The sequence below is a fragment of the Hemicordylus capensis genome, chromosome 10 (genome assembly GCF_027244095.1).
Source record: "Hemicordylus capensis ecotype Gifberg chromosome 10, rHemCap1.1.pri, whole genome shotgun sequence".
Lineage (NCBI taxonomy): Eukaryota > Metazoa > Chordata > Lepidosauria > Squamata > Cordylidae > Hemicordylus > Hemicordylus capensis.
In genome coordinates, this window is record NC_069666.1 from 11,364,949 (window position 1) to 11,381,608 (window position 16,660).

The 16,660-nt window shown below is 45.5% G+C and overlaps 1 protein-coding gene across 2 annotated transcripts in view; it reads left to right on the top strand.

Moving 5' to 3' along the window:
• The window catches only part of SLC27A2 (solute carrier family 27 member 2), a 29,082-nt gene that overhangs the window by 2,611 nt on the left and 9,811 nt on the right, over positions 1-16,660 (top strand). The window contains exons 2-5 of one of the 2 annotated variants that reach the window (XM_053273203.1): positions 3,330-3,539; positions 4,049-4,207; positions 5,858-5,982; positions 15,176-15,370. In XM_053273203.1, the coding sequence (XP_053129178.1) occupies positions 3,330-3,539; positions 4,049-4,207; positions 5,858-5,982; positions 15,176-15,370 (689 nt within the window). The remainder of the gene's footprint in view (positions 1-3,329; positions 3,540-4,048; positions 4,208-5,857; positions 5,983-15,175; positions 15,371-16,660) is intronic. The other variant, XM_053273202.1, reaches the window with a different exon arrangement.

Here is a 16,660-nt window from a genome sequence, read left to right on the forward strand (position 1 = left end):
GTAACCTTAGTTTTATGGTGGCAATTATTGAAATATGTAGGGAAACAAAAGTTATCAGTTCTTCTCAGTTAGACATTTACTTGGTGTATCCTAACTGAATTTTAACTTCTACTATTTTTACTACTACTATTTATATACCGCTTTTCAACAATAGTTTGCAGTTTACACAGAAAAACAAACAAACAAATAAGAAAGATAATTCCGTGTCCCAAAAGGCTCACAGTTTAAAAAGAAACATGAAGTAGACACCAACAATAGCCACTGGAGGGATGCTGTGCTAGGGATGGATAGGGCCAGTTGCTCTCCCTCTGCTAAATATCAGAGAATCACCACTTTGAAAGGTACCTCTTTGCTCAGTTATCAGGAGTCTGCTAACTCTGCATTAAGGGTGATTGTTGCTGCATTAAGGGTGATTCGCAGATTCATTATATCCATATCTATCTATCTATCTATCTAATCAGCAGAAAATGGAGTTGTAGGCAATTGGCTGAGATTTATTTTCATTTATGTTTGTTGCCAAATGAGTCCATGAGATGTACAACTCCACCACGCAGGTGTTCGGTTAAAAAAACACAACACAGTTCATCTCTCTACGCTTGTGATTTCTGTGATCTGGGACAGAGATAAGATAGTGTGTGGGGAAAAGGAGGTATGAATATTTATTTATTTCCTCTGGCCTAGCAAAACATGCCCTAAAACAAATAACTATAATTACACAGGTCAAGTCGTAGACTTGTTTGTTTTTGCAGATGTCCTGTCTGGATTCCAGAGGCAGAAGGCTACTTTCCTACTGAGGTCACAAACCTATGTCTGAGCTGCATCACTTTATACTGCTTATGGGGACTCGCATGGTTGAATGCTTCTTCATACAAAGCACACACATGTGCACACATGGGCGCATGGCTGAATTTATTGTATTTTATTTATTGTTAAATTTATACCTCGCCTTTCATCAAGAAAATCCCAAGGCGGGGATTTTCTCTTTCGTGTAGAGGATTTTCTCTTTCATGTAGAAAACTAACCTGTTAGGTTCTAGCCTACTCCCCTGGCCCAAAGTACCCTTTGTGGAAAGTGCCTTTTCTTTATAGTTCCAATTGCTTTGTGAGGTTGTTCTCATGACTATAGTGGGAAGGGCTGGGGTGGAGGGAGGCAGGAGCCTCAAGTTCAGGGCTGCACAGCTTCAGCCTTCCAGTTGAACTACAACTCCCATCATCCCCAGCCACAGTGGCCAGTAGTCATGGAATGATGGGAGTCATAGGCCAGCCTCTGCAGGAGGGCTGAGCTTGTGCAGCCCTGACTGGCAAAAGCTCTCCGAAACCACGGGCAAGGTCTTTCTGAACCCCTCATACCTGAGATCTTTGAACCTGCCAGGGCTGGGACCTGATCCCCTCTTCATCCCTTGAGCAGTGCCTCCCCTACCCCCAGCACATGTGCTTAGAGGTGCCATGTTAAAACTCAACAGCATTTCCCCCATCCTTTTGGCAAGACAACAGGTTGGAGTTGTCAAACCAGCCCATGCACAGCAGCATATAATTAGTTCTTCCTTGTTTGGAAGCCCTTTCCATCAGCGAACAATGCCCACGGTGGCTTCTTGGCAGCCTTCCATGAATAGTGAAGCAGGAGAACAGCAACAAACCGCAGAAACGTTTTTGTGCCATTATGTAAACCTTTGAAAAACGAAGTGTGGAAGAACAAGGAAATTCCCTGGGTTATTGAATCACCCTCCCATTGGAAATCGCTCAGCTCGCTTACATATGCAGAGGTGGGAGGGGGGCACTTGCACTTCATAATGAGCAATCTCACAAGGGTCCTTTTTAGTAACAAAGAAGTCCAAGGATTATGTAATTTCAGCTGCTAGGCTGCATACTGGCTAGTATTTTCCAGGCATGTTGCTGAAATGCAAACTCTGTCTTTGCATGGCCTTTTAGCATGCTGTTTAATTGTGTGGCACTATAAAATATTTGTGAGCAGTTTTGGGGAGCTTATTACAGGCGGGTTCACAAACAGCAGGGAACCTGCAGTTAGGAACATAGGAAGCGGCCATATACTGAGTCAGACCATTGGTCTATCTAGCTCCGTATTGTCTTCACAGATGGGCAGCGGCTTCTCCAAGGTTGTAGGCAGGAATCTCTCTCTCAGCCCTCTCTTGGAGATGCTGCCAGGGAGGGAACCTGGAACCTTCTGCTCTTCCCAGAGTGGCTCCATCCCCTAAGAGAAAAATATATTGCAGCGCTCACACTTCTAGTCTCCCATTCATATGCAGCCAAAGCAGACTCTGCTTAGCTAGGGGACAAGTCAAGCTTGCTACCACAAGACCAGTTCATGCAACCCAAGCTGTGGCTGTGACCTGAACAGGGGCGTAACTATAATAGGGCAAGGGGAGACAGTTATCTGGGGGCCCACTGCCTTGGGGAGCCCCCCAGAGGCAAGTCACATGACTGACTCCCCCAGTTGCGTACCCACCCAGGCTCCCTTCAGTTGTATTCATCCTCCGAAATTTATTTGAGTGTTAAGACCTGGAGCTACCAGAACAGCATGTCTTTCTCTAATACCATTCAATGACTTGCATCGTCCACAATTTACAAAACCTTAAAAAAAATAATTTAGGATGCTGTTCTATTGTGGCACATAGGGGACATCTATCTATCTATCTATCTATCTATCTATCTATCTATCTATCTATCTATAAATTTTACTATGCTTTTTGCTACCACTATTCAGCCTCATTTAAGATTTCTTTACTTCATGAGCTGAGCTTCAGTGGGGGGGGGGGGGCAATCTTGTCTCTGGGCCCACTCCAACCTTCCTACGCCCCTGGACCTGAAAACTTGTGGGTCACCGATCTCAGTTTGTTGGAAGCAGCCAAGTTGAGCCAGAGGTCCGCCCCCTGCCTGTGTCTTCCAGCAAGGCTCTGGGTGCTATCCCAGCCTGCCTTGCACTGCCCTTTGACTGGCAATTTCTCCCTATGTCGTCTTTGAGAGCGTCAACAGGCGTGTGGATAAAGGTGATCCAGCCGACATAGTATACTTGGACTTCCAAGAAGCTTTCGACAAAGTTCCTCATCAAAGACTCTTGAGAAAACTTCGCAGTCATGGGATAAGGGGACAAGTTCATGTGTGGATTGGTAACTGGTTGAAGGACAGGAAACAGAAGGTAGGGATAAATGGACATAATCTTCACCTTGGAGAAGCCGCTGCCAGTCTGTGAAGACAAGACTGAGCTAGATGGACCAATGGCCTGACTCAGTATAAGGCACCTGCCTGTGTCCCTAGAAGTTAATGTAATTGTTCTAAGAAAGTGTCCCATTCTTATTTTCTTTCTCCCTAAAGAATTGAAGGCTGCCATTGAAGAAATACTGCCAATCCTGAAGGAAGAAAATGTGGCCGTCTATTACCTGAGCAGGACGTCTGACACAGAAGGGGTTGACAGCTTTCTTGACAAAATGGACGCAGCTTCCGATGAGCCTGTTCCCGTGTCTTGGAGATCAGATGTCACTTTTAAAAGCCCTGCCATGTATATTTATACCTCTGGGACTACAGGTATAGTAGAACTCCATATACGGTCTCTCCCCCCGCCCATCTCAACATTCTGTTGGTGGGTCAGACTGAGTTCCAAAGAACTCTGGTGCCCCATTCCCAAGTCATTCTAAATGGGAGGAGAGCTGGTCTTGTGGTAGCAAGCATGAACTGTCTCCTTTGCTAAGCAGGGTCCACCCTGGTTGCATTTGAATGGGAGACGATGTGTGAGCACTGTCAGATACTACCCTCAGGGGATGGGGCCATAGCTCAGTGGAAGTGCACCTGCCTGCTTGCATGCAGAAGGTTCCAAGTTCCCTCCCTGGCAGCATCTCCAGATAGGGCTGAGAGAGACGCCTGCCTGCAGCCTTGTGGAAGCTGCTGCCAGTCTGGGTAGACAATACTCAGCTAGATGGACCAGTGCTCTGACTCACAGTATAAGGCTGCTTCCTATGTCCCTAGTTATACGCCATTAGCAAATGCAAGATGCTCTAGTTGGGAAAAGTTAACGCTTCTGCTTTGTCGTCTCACAGGTCTCCCCAAAGCTGCGGTGATCACCCATGAACGCACAGTCTTAGCTTGTGGCCTGATTATTGCCAGCGGTGTTACTTCTGAGGATGTGATCTACACTGCTCTGCCAATGTACCACAGCGCTGCTCTTTTAATTGGTGTCCATGGCTGTATCATGCAAGGTAAAGGGGCTTTCGGTGACAAACAACACTGCTCTGGGTACAAGAGAGAGCCATAGTATGTCCACATGGCTGAAAGTCAGCAGAACTGGGCAAGGATTGCAGAGCCAATCGCGCCTAATTCAAGATTGTGCCCTCGAGTCAGTGTTGACTCCTGGCGACCACAGAGCCCTGTGACTTTCTTGGTAGAATACAGGCGTGGTTTCCCATTACCTTCTCCCTATTTCAAGCCTACTCAAAAATCCGTCCCAAATCATAGTAGCCCCTCAGGAAGGAGACCGTCTGACATACAGAGCAAGGATGCACTGGCACAGTGAGAGAGCAGCCTAACAGCACTTCCCAACTAACTGCATGGATTGTCCCCTTTGCTAAGCAGGGCCTGCTCTGATTTGCATTTGAATGGGAGACTACATGTGTAAGCACTCTCAAGATATTCCCCTTAGGGGATGGGGCTGCTCTGGGAAGAGCCCCTGCATAATTGCTGGCATCTCCAAGATAGGGCTGAGAGAGACTCGTGCCTGTAATTTTGGAGAAGCTGCTGCCAGTCTGTGCAGACAATACTGAGCTAGATGGACCAATGGTCTGACTCGGTATATGGCAGCTTCCTATGTTCCTACCTGCACTGGTCCAGTGGGGAAGGGGCAATTTGATGCTAAATAGCCCTTCCTTTCCCCGTGAAGCCCTCTATGTAATGCAAAAGTATATTCCTGAAGGCTGTGTATATTCCTCTGTTGTGTGAATTGCGATTGGTTGGAGGAAAAAACCGAAGCAAGTAGGTGGGAACAGGAAAAGGGAGCCGATGGCTATGTGACCTGTTAATTTAATCCCTCGAATTAAACATCTTGCGAATCTGCTGCGAAGCAGATTCGCTCTTCAGATACCCCGCGGCATGAAGCCATGTGTAAATAACTCCCAGGCAATGCTGAGAAAGATTCCTTTCCAAAACCTCAGAAAACCACTCTCTGCCAGTGCAGACAATACTGAATTAGGTACACCAGTGATCTGACTAGTTATAAGGCAGCTTCATATCTTCACTAAGCCTTCAATGGCTCTGACCATCTGGCAAGCCAGTTTCTGACTTTCTCAGAATGCGGGGTTCCTTTGACGCGTCAGTGGAAATTGTATTTCCAGACCTGTAAATGAGGTTTAGTGTAGACTTCTAGGTTACTACATGCAGGAAGCATTGAACATAGGGCAGCATTCAAAACTATGGACTTACAGTTTAGGAACGTAGGAAGTTGCCCTATACTAGGCTTGCTTACACAACCACTAAGCAGGCAAGGCAAGCAACTTACGCATCTTTGGGAGCTGTGCATACTTCCAATTTTCAGTCATGTGCGAGTAAAAAAGATAGGAGGTGAGGGTGTGGTCAACTGCTAAGTCTCAGCTGGATAGTATGGTGTTTCCTCCTACCTCATTTAGAAGCTGGGGATGGAGTCTGGATAAGGGACAGTATTTGTGCACAAAATTTGCACAAATAGTTTTGAATCGAATTTGAATTGATTCAATTTGCAACCATCGAACAGAATGGAGATTCATTCGAATCGATTTGAATTTACCCAAATTAAGAGCTATAAACGTGAAAACATATTAGGCATGTCCTCCTGATCTGTATATGTTAGAATTCAGTTTTTCATTCTCCTTTGCATGTAGGCGCCACTCTAGCCTTGCGCTCCAAATTCTCCGCTAGCCAGTTTTGGGATGACTGCAGAAAATACAACGTGACAGTCATACAGTATATTGGGGAAGTGCTTCGTTATTTATGCAACGTGCCCAAGGTAATTTATTTCTCTGGCTTCTCTCTCTCTCTTTCTTTTTAATATTCTTTTTATTAATGCTTGATTTTTGTGATGTTGATTTTTTTAAATGTGTAGACTACCACCCCATTCACACAACCATGTATACCTGGGTATAGCCTCTGACCTGGGTATATATGTTGTGAACGGGGTGTACTTGTATCACTGTTGACTTTTGTAAGGAATACTGCATCTGTGTCCTCACTTGGATTTAGCAATGGATCACATTTTAGATCTTCCGTTGATTTGGTGGGGGTGGGGACGTGAACTAAGGTTGCTTCCTCACATAGCACTGTTTGGCTGTTTCTTTTCCACAATTGGCCAGATGTGGAATCAAAAGAGTGGTTGCACTTTTCACTATTTAAAAGTATAAGAGAAAATCAGTAATTCATACACACACATACAAACCTGCAGGAGCAGAAACCAACATTAACAGAAGCTGTCCAAAGAACAATTAACAAGCTAGTGATCAGTGATCCCATTGCTATGCTCAACACGAAACCATGAAAAAGCAAACCCTGCAAGCAGGAAACTTTAAGTTAAAAGCAATCATCTTGAGAATAGTGCCAACACTGCACTTGTGCTTTAATTTTTTTTAAAAAAATCATTATTTATCTAGTCTGGGGAAAATAAAGGAAAGACAATGCAGAAAACATTGGAAAGCAGTGGACTGTCAGTGACCTCATCTGGATGCTCTGTAAAAAGTGAATGAACAAAGGATGGTAATTCCAGGCTAAAATGTTAGTATGGGAGCAACCTAAAAGAGAGCTTATCTACTGAGTCTGTATCTGAGCGGGATTTAACCTGATCTGTCCAACTTCTGACCCATCAAGTCAAACATATCCTGCCAGCCATATATGGCATCCATACAGAGACTTGAAAACCTGGTTTTGCTGCCAGCCTGGTTTTGCAAAACAAAGGGGATGTTAAGTACTTGGCAGGCCACAATCCATGGCTGCTAGGCTATCTTTGGCTTGGCACCTTACTGCGTTGCCAGTATGCACGGTTCTCAGAAATTCAGGAGGGTATGGCCCTCAGGAGTTAAACTGCCAATTCAATTTCAAGTTATGCAAGCCTAACTTAAACTCAGAATTCTGTGCAGTGGAGTGTGCTTGTCCCCTGTAAATAATAAACCTAGGAGAATGTTCTGCAGTATAAGCTGAAACATAGGAAGGTGAAGTTCTGAGTGTCAGCTGCACTTTGGACGGTGGGAGGGACAGAAAAGTACCCGTAATGGAAGGAATATGTAAGAGTGTCTGCTGGCACAACTGAGCCAGCTCTGCTCTTACCCCATCCCTTGTTCGTTTTCCATTGAAAGGCGGACAGAGAAAATGGACCGAGACAATTCAGATGTCTCCTATATCTGGGTTGTATCTTGGAGATCTTGAAGCTTGGGGATGGGCCATAGTTCAGTGGTAGAGCATCTGCTTTGCACAGAGAAAGTCCCAGGCTCAGACCTTGGCATCTCCGTGTAGGGCTGGGAAACACATTGTCTGAGACTCTGAAGAGCTGCTGCCAGTCAGAGTAGAGCCCTTTCACACAATCAAGTAGGGGTGGGCTGGAATGGAGGCGGGAACCTACCTGCTTCCTTCCACATGATCGGAGCCTCTGTTGGGCTCCACTGCTGGCTCACCCACATGAACACTGCAGCGGCATTCCTCAGGGCACCACTCGGGAGCTGGGAATCCTCCAGTATCCCACAATGCATTGCACGGCAGTGGAGAGGCAGCCCTAGGCAGTATGGCAGCACACTTCTCCCTGGCCCTGCTTTCCACTGAACTCATTTGTCAATGTGGCTGCCAGCTCCCAGGAGTTGCAGAAGCCACAGTGATCACCCATGTGATCAAAAGATGAGGTCGGATAGCAGGGGTTTCTGTCCTACCTCGGTTTACGCCTGGTAAAGGAAGCTAGGCTACCCAGAGAGGCAGGCGCCGTGTAGGGGAGGTTCCTGTGGCTCAGCTGAGCCTCTGTACTCAAGGTAACCTTCTGGTACCCACAGAAGGCTGTGTGAGAACGACCTCAATATTGAACTAGATGGACCAATGGTCTGACTTAGTATTAAGGCCTTCTGGGTATCTATTACCAGAATTGCACAGCTGCAGAACTAAAGATTGCCAGAATTGTACAGGCAGGCACTGGAGGTCCATGACTGAGGTCAAGATAAACCTTGCCTAATGCATGACCATGCAGGTTTCACCCAGGAATGTATAAGGGCAAAGGTTTCTGCATGCATAAGAGGTCTGTGACCCTGCTGCCCAATGATCGCAGCCTGTCTGCTTGGGAATTAAGCCAGTTCTAAGGGGTCAGGCAGCATTAACAAGGATCAGAATACAGTGGGGCTTTTTACATGTCGGGAGCTGAGGCACAGAAAATGCAGCAAGGATTTCCTCCTCCGTAGCACAGCCCGCTCACAGAAGTTGTCCTTGCAGCACTTAGCCCCCATTACACCGAGTAATTGTATAACCATACTTGTGTAAGTCGTTTCAGCCTTGTAAATGAATCTCCAGAACCTTGCCTCTCCATGTATACCCCTGTTAATCATTTGTGATACGCTAGTGACCAGAAAGTGGGGGAAAGACCCAGATGTTTCCACTGTGCAAAAGTTTTCCTGCTTGGTCACCTGCTGGTGATTTCTCCTTTTTAAAGATGACCAGGCGAGAATGGCTGCTTGCAAGCCTGGAGTGACTATTCATATGACTTCACGTGCTTGGTTCATTCATAAAACCTGCTCAGGGTGAAACTGGGATTCAGAACCACACCCAGAAATGCTTTGGCGAATCATTGCAAAACATCCTAGTAGCCTAATGTGTTAGTTAATGGAATACAATTAAATAACCACATACAATTTAATCTTTGCCTGGTTCACGCAATCAGTTAATGACATCAGTGTGACTGTGTGAACCCACACCAAAGTGAGACTCTCAGATTCATCTCGGGTCATAAAACAACTTGGTATGGATTCACACAATCACACTGTCAGTAACCCACTTTAAACCTATATTTGAATGGTTGTGTGAACCGGGGCATCATAAAATATAAAAATAAGGGCCTGCTTCTCCTTGTGCTTTGCATCCAGTGACCAGAACTCTGGAAGGCAGGAGGCAGTTTCACAAGGAGTCTGCTTCTCCTTGTATCTTTACACATAAAGGGGATAGAGACTGACTCATCCAAAATGAGAGAGCTGAAAATTCAGGCAAGGCACCTAGAATAATCCTGATGAGAACAAGCCCTCACAGGCCCTTTAGTGGAGACCCCATCCAGATTTTTGCCTCATATGTGCTAATTATTTAACATATCTTTATACTGCCCCAAACCTGCATCTCTGGCTAAAATATTGAGGGGTATTTTTTAAAATTAAAACTTCAGTAAGTTACATCTAGAGCAGCCTAACACAGGTACTCCAATTATCCCTATGCTGCTGTGGACATCCTGTGAAAATGGACAGTCTTGCACCTTTTCACAGGAGCAGAAATTCTTTTTAAGAGCTCACCTGGAACATAGGAAGCTGCCTTCTACTGAGCCAGACCATTGGTCCATCTAGTTCAGTATTATCTACACAGATTGGCAGCAGCTTCTCCAAGGTTGCAGGCAGGAGTCTCTTTCAGCCTTGTCTTGGAGATGCCAGGGAGGGAACCTGGGACCTCCTGCATGCAAGCATGCAGATGTTCTTCTCCCCCACCCCCTAAGGGATCTTAGTGTTCACATATGTAGTCTCCCATTCAAGTGCAAACCAGTGTGGACCCTGCTTAGCAAAGGGGATAATTCATGCTTGCTACCACAAGACTGACAGTCTTGTGTTTCTGGCACAAACAATGTGTTTCTGGTCTAAACAAGCTAGGTGTATGGACAAAGAATAAGAAGGAAATGGTTCTCTGTCCCTAAAGGGCTCAAATTCTAAAAATAAATAAATACTCTGATTGTCCATGTTAGACTGCACTGAATGTCAGCCAGTGACTTAAATAGCTGACATCCCGATAGTTACTCATTAGCACTGTTCAGCAATAACTCTATAGGATGACTTGATTTCAGAAGCATGACTTGGGAGTACTTCAGTCTGGATGCCGGCCAATGTCTTACAAAACATGAGCCAAACATTTATTTTATTTAGAGAAAACGTCCTCCAGGGTGATACTAATTGAACATCAGGATTTGCCTGGTTAATATGCAATTAAACTAAATAGTTGGAGGTTTACACCTGCTTCGGTCTATTTGGCTGCAGACCAAGCAGAAATAAAAGACCGCAGGAGCCCTTTGGGAAACCAAGGGAGAGTCTTCACGGTCTGTCTGAGGAAGCAAGATCTTGAGTCTTGTGCCTGTCATGGATGAAAGTTCTAAAGCAGGCCTAGATGTTACATAGGGAATATAGCTGCCTTATACTGAGTCAGACCATTGCTTTCTCTAGCTCAGTATTGGCTACACAGACTGTCAGCAGCTCTCAAGGTTTCAGGAAGGCATCTTTCCCATTTATCCTACCTGAAGGGGAATGTCCAGCCTCTGTCAAAAATCTCCAGCAAAGCATAGACCACCACTGCATGAGAAAGATGGTTCCACTGTTGAACAGCTCTCAACAGTCAGGAAATGCATCCTCACGTCTAGCCTGAATCTGCTTCCTTGCAACTTCAACCCAACCCATTGGTCGTAGCCCTGCCCTCAGGAGCAACAGAGACCAAGTCTGTTCTTGGACTGAATTTTCTGGGTCAGTTTGAATTTGGACCAAATTCGAACTGAACCACTGATCTGCAAACTGGTTCGGTCGAACTGACCAGCGGGTCCAGTCCATTCGATCGAACCAGTTTGGCAGTTCGAGGTACTATGCTTGTAAAGGAGAACCCGGCTTTAAAAGGTCCCTATTTACTTTTTACAAGTAAAGGGGAATCCTGGCTTTAGCCACGTAATGGTACAGGGGGAAGTAACTTGCCTAAGGAGCAAGAAGTTGCTGGTTTGAATCCCCACTGGTATGTTTCCCAGACTATGGAAAACACCTCTATTGGGCAGCAGCAATATAGGAAGATGCTGAAAGGCATCATCTCATACTGCGCGGAAGGAGGCAATGGTAAACCTCTCCTGTATTCTACCAAAGACAACCACTTTAAAGGACAGGTGGGGCACCTTTACAAGTAGATGTAAGGTGCTTACCAGTGCAGTGCTCCCCTCAGCAGGAGACCACCGGCGTGGCAGCAGTGCAGTTCCAAAACCGACCTGACATTTGCATGACAAACTGACATTTGTGTGACCTTTGCTCATCCGCAGAAGCCATTTGCATGATCATGCACATGGCCTCTGCATTTCTGCAGAGGCCAGGTCAGTTTCAGAATCGTGCTGCCTCTATGCGGGTGGACTCCTGGGGGGAGCGCCAGACCAGTAAGGCTTCACATCTGCTTGTAAAGGTGCCCTCTCACTGCCTCCTGCCCACCCTTCCCCTTTATAAGCCTAGCCCCTCGAACCGGTCCACTCTGGACTGGGCTCGGTTTGATTCGGTCATGGACCAGACTGCCTCTCCTGGAGGCTGGTCCGGTTCGCAGCCGAACCGGCCCAGTTCGTGGTGGACCAGTTTGCTGTCGAATGGTTTGTGCACGCTCCTAGTTCCCTCTTCTGTGCTGTCACATAGAAGCTGTTATCAAATAATTGAAGATGGCTATCATCTCTCTCTATGGTTTTCTCTTCTCCAGGCTAACCATAGCCTGCTCCTTCAGCCATTCCTCAAAGAAATAAATACATGCAGTAGCTTTTAGTGGACCATCTCTTTCAAGAACTCGCCATCAGGGAGAAGAATTGGATATTTAAAAAAGAACAAGAGTGGTTGACAAGTATTTTTATCTACTCAGATGATGGACTAGCTGTCATTTTTATATTTCTCCCTAACCCTTGGCCAGTAAGGAGGTCACTTTGAATGGGATTACTAGGCTGTCAGCTCTGTTACCGTCCTGTTCCTTTCTTCTGTTGGGGAAAAAGGCGAGGTACAAATGCAACAAAATAGCAGTCTGATATGTAGAGATTAGGCAGATGACTCCCCCCCCCCCCAATCACAGGGCTAAAGTGGTTGGCCCCTATAAAGATTTTGTGATATGGCCCAAGAACACACCACTCTATCCTCTATGTGGCTCTGAGCCTTCATCCTTCCTAGGATATTTTTCCCCACTTCGCTTTTTGACTGTGTAGCTATGGGATTTATTTTTCCACCGAGAACAGCATCTCCAGGGGCAGGCTGTTACTAAGCTCCAGATCTGCTGTTTGTCCATTTGTTTTTCCATTTATCCTTTCCCATGCAAGTTAGGGAGATGAAAATAAATGTAGCACGGGCAGAGCTGACCTCCAGCTAATAGCAAAGGAAACATCTCAGAAAAAGATTAAGTCTGGAACCACATGGACATTATAGGAGTAAAGCCAACCCCTGGATTATTTTTACAGTCTAACATTCTAAGACTAGCACTTGGTAGGGTTGCAATGAAGGAATTGGAAAGGATATTTAGATGCTGTGATGTGTCTACACCTACAAAGATTAGAATTGTTCGAACCATGGTTTTTTCCATGACACTCTATGGATGTGAAATCTGGACATGAAAGAAGCAAGATAGAAAGAGTATTGACATTTCTGAACTTTGGTGCTGGAGAAAACTTTTGAGGATACCATGTTCAGCCAGGAAAACAAACCAATGGATTATAGAACAAATCAATCCAGAATTTTCACTCGAGGTGGCACAAATGACCAGGCTCAAACTATCATACTTCGGACACATTATGTGAAGACCCAGCTCCCTTGAGAAGTCCATCATGCTGGGAAAAGTTGAAGGAAAGAGAAGAAGAGAATGACCAGCAGCAAGGTGGATGGACTCGATGACGACAGCAATGAATGCACCACTGAGAGACCTTAAAGGCCAAGTTGAAGACAGATCATCCTGGAGAGAATCTATATATGTGGTCACTAAGAGTCGACACCGACTTGACAGCACTTAACCAATCAATCAAACATTTAAATATCCCAGCCCTAAAGACATCAGGTGAGAGCTCTCCCAACATATCAACTCCCATGACAGCAGGTTGGGCCCTCAGTCCTTCCTGGGCCTACCCATCTTCCTACCTGGGGCCGTATTTTATTCTCCAGGCCTCATGTCAGAGCTCAGCAAAGGAGGAAGCAGGAAGAGAATGTGAAAAACAGTTCACAGGGGCATTTTCAAGGAAGGATTACAATTCCCACTCACCACCCTGTAAACACTCTTTGCATCCTGAGATAACACAGAGTTGGGAGGGACCCTCATATTTGTCACTTAATGAGGCCGTTAACACGACCAATACTGGTTGGGGTGGCATGGTTCAACCTACCCTCTCCAAGACAATAAGTCATCATGTCTTAAGTGCATGAGCTGCGCGCCCACATGATCTGTGCTGCCAGGACCAGCACAGATCACTATCTATGCTGTTCCCAAAAGTGCGGATCAACAGAGGCCAGGGTGCATTTTCCCAGCCTCCAGATATCCCACAAGGCACCACGCAATGAGTGTGGTGCCTTGGGAGATTCCCTCCGACAGACAGGCGCTCTAGGCACCTGTCTCTGTGCCTCCTTGGGCTGTGTGCAGCTCTGTATAAGGCAGCTTCCTATGTTCCTATGGACCAATGGTCTGACTCATTAGAATGCAGTTCCCTATGCCTTTAAGAAATTCACACCTGACATTTGATCCAGGCAAAGTACCAGGAAAACTGATATGCTACTTACTGCATACATGCATACCTCTGAAGGTGCCAATTTTTATGTTTATGGAAAAAGAACAGCTCCTATTGTTCCTGTTCCAGAGATGGAAATTAAGCCCTGTATGTATATGCATGTTACCCCCTAATTTAACAGTCGGAGATAAATCCATATTATTAACGAATTTTCCCCACACCTGCAGGAAAAGCAGCTTGCCTCTCTAAATGCCCCCTCGTTTAATTACCCCATCATTATTAGAAACACCACTTGGGTTGGCCGTCTTTCTCAGCCGCTCTGCAGTTCATGTAACTGAGCAGACCATTCTGACAATAATCCACGCTGCTGCTCACCACCTCATTAGAATCTCCAGAACTGATTGGCTGGCCTGAAGTTCAGCTTTTTATTACCCTTCACTGGGCCATTTTCTGCCAGTGCAAAAGTGCAAGGTTTTCTTCCGCCATAAAGTTCACTGGGTGCCCTTGGACAAAAATCGCTCTGTGAAAATGACCTCTGCAAGAATACGCAGCAACTTGTCTTGAACGCCTGGGACAGGACTGAAAAGAAATCTAAAGAAATCACAGAGGAAGGGAAATCGCCTATCCTCAGCTAGGGAATGTGCAAAAAAATTCACCCAAATTGACTCATCTCATATTGCTTGCACAGAATAGGATTCATTCAAATCAATACAAATTCACCTGAACTTGAATCAAATTCACTGGAATTAGATTTGAATGAGATTCAAATTTGAATTGATTCAGTTGAATTTTTTGCACATCCCTATCCTCAGCTATCTGCTAGGGAAGTTCAGTGCTTTTTTAAGCTCCCTTAGAACAATGGTTCCTAGCCTTGGATCCCCAGATGTTGTTGGACTACAATTCCCATCACCCCCACCACAATGACCTTCCAAGAAGTACAGCTGGTCTTGTAGTAGCAAGTGTGAATTGTCCCATTTGCTAAGCAAGGTCCAACCTAGTTTGGATGGGTGATTTCATGTGAGCTCTGTCTGCTGTAACATATTCCTCTTAGGGGATGGAGCCATAGCTCAATGGTAGAGCATCTGCTTGTATGCCAAAGGACCCAGGTTCAGTCCCTGGCAGCATCTCCAGGTAGGGCTGAGAGAGACACCTAGCCTGAAACCTTGAAGAGCTGCTGCCAGTCAGTGTAGGCCAGGGGTTCCCAATCCCAACCTGTGGTCAGTGGTGTTCTTTGGACTGGACAGTGGGGTGGACTAGAAGGCCTCTGAAGCCCCTTCCAATTCTGTGATTCTGTCATACTATTCTAGGAGTTGTAAAACCATGCAGAATGAAAAGATGGTTAATTCTCAGGTATATGCAGAGGTAATCGCTTCCAACACAGAAGCCTATAAATTCCCATGGCCAGCATGGGTTGTTTCTGCCCCCATGAAATGGTGCAAGGTCTTCTGACTAGATTGTTCTCCGCCTAAAACTTTGAATGTCCTCCTAGAATTGTGACTTGTTGCCTTGTTTGCAGAAAGACAATGATCGTCTTCATAGAGTTCGGCTCGCCTTGGGCAATGGTTTAAGGGCCGACGTTTGGAGGGAATTTATCAGGAGGTTTGGAGACATACGCATTTTTGAGTTCTATGCTGCAACCGAAGGCAACATTGGTTTTGTGAACTATACTGGCAAAATTGGAGCTGTGGGAAGATTAAACTATTTCCACAAGGTATGGACAGCAGATTACGCATCTTCCACTTTACTCTTGTGCAGAAGTTCCCAGAACAAATGAGGCAGTTGTGCTATGCTTGTGCCAAACTGCTCTGGAACACAAGCCCCACAATTGGCACTACTAGCTAGCACAATACTTGTGCTCTAGAGCTGGGCTGCACAACTTCAGCCCTCCTACAGATTTTGGACTACAACTCCCATCATTTAGGGAGTCTAAGAGGTCATTCACATGATCAAAAATTGTGTTCTACCCAGGGTTTGGGAGCTTTGTGTGCTCCCAATTTTCAGTTGTGTGGAAGCAAGGTAGGAGGAAAACTCGGGGAAAATAAAAACTGGAAAAACACAATCACTATCTGGCTCTATACTGGTCCCTACTCGGAGTCTTCTGTGCTTTCTTTCTTCTTAGCTTCTGGCTGGCTGTGTAGTCTCTTGTTGTAATTACAGCACAAGTCTGGGGCTCAATGCAGCTTGGCTTTTCCTTTTCTTCTCATGATTTCAGCTTGGCTTCTCTTCTTGCTGGCTGCTCACTCTCTGCTTCCCTGGACTTACTCTAGCAGACTTCTAGACTCTTCCTTCTTCTGCATCCTCCAGCACTGACATTTTCCAGAAGACCTGACTTGGACTTCCAGGACTCTGACCCTTGGACTCCTTAGTCCTCTCTCGAGCAGACTCTTGACTTTTCCTTCTTCCAGGCCTGTGACTCTCAAGATTCTCTGTTGACTTCCCTGTCCTCCCTCTCAAAACACTCCCAATATATACAGTTTCTCTGGCCCAACAGCTTTGTAAGCCATCCAGTTGGAACAAACAAAAATCCCCTCCATTTCTTGAAATCTCTTTTCCCTCCAAAAAACAACTGTCAAAAATGCTAAACCAAAAGTGAAACAAGAAGGAACTTTGGCCCTGCCAGCCTTCTCCATCCACAGAGATTTGCAAGCCCAGAAATCCTATTTAGAATAATGCAGAGGTTTTTAGAAATATAATATAATAGAATTCATTTATCAGGGCTTATTTATAAGAAGAGGTTTGGGAATATTAATACACTATACCAGGCATTCCCAAACTGCGGCCCTCCAGAAGTTGCTGAATTACAACTCCCAGCATCCCTAGACACAATTTTTTTGTGGCTGGATATGCTGGAAGTTGTCATTCAGCAACATCTGGAGGGCCGCAGTTTGAGGATGCCTGCACTATACAATACAGGGGCTTATTTACAGAAACCCAAGAGGTTTAGGCCTCGTTCCTCCATAGCTATCTTGAGGTCTTTATGTTGAAAAATATAATTTGTATG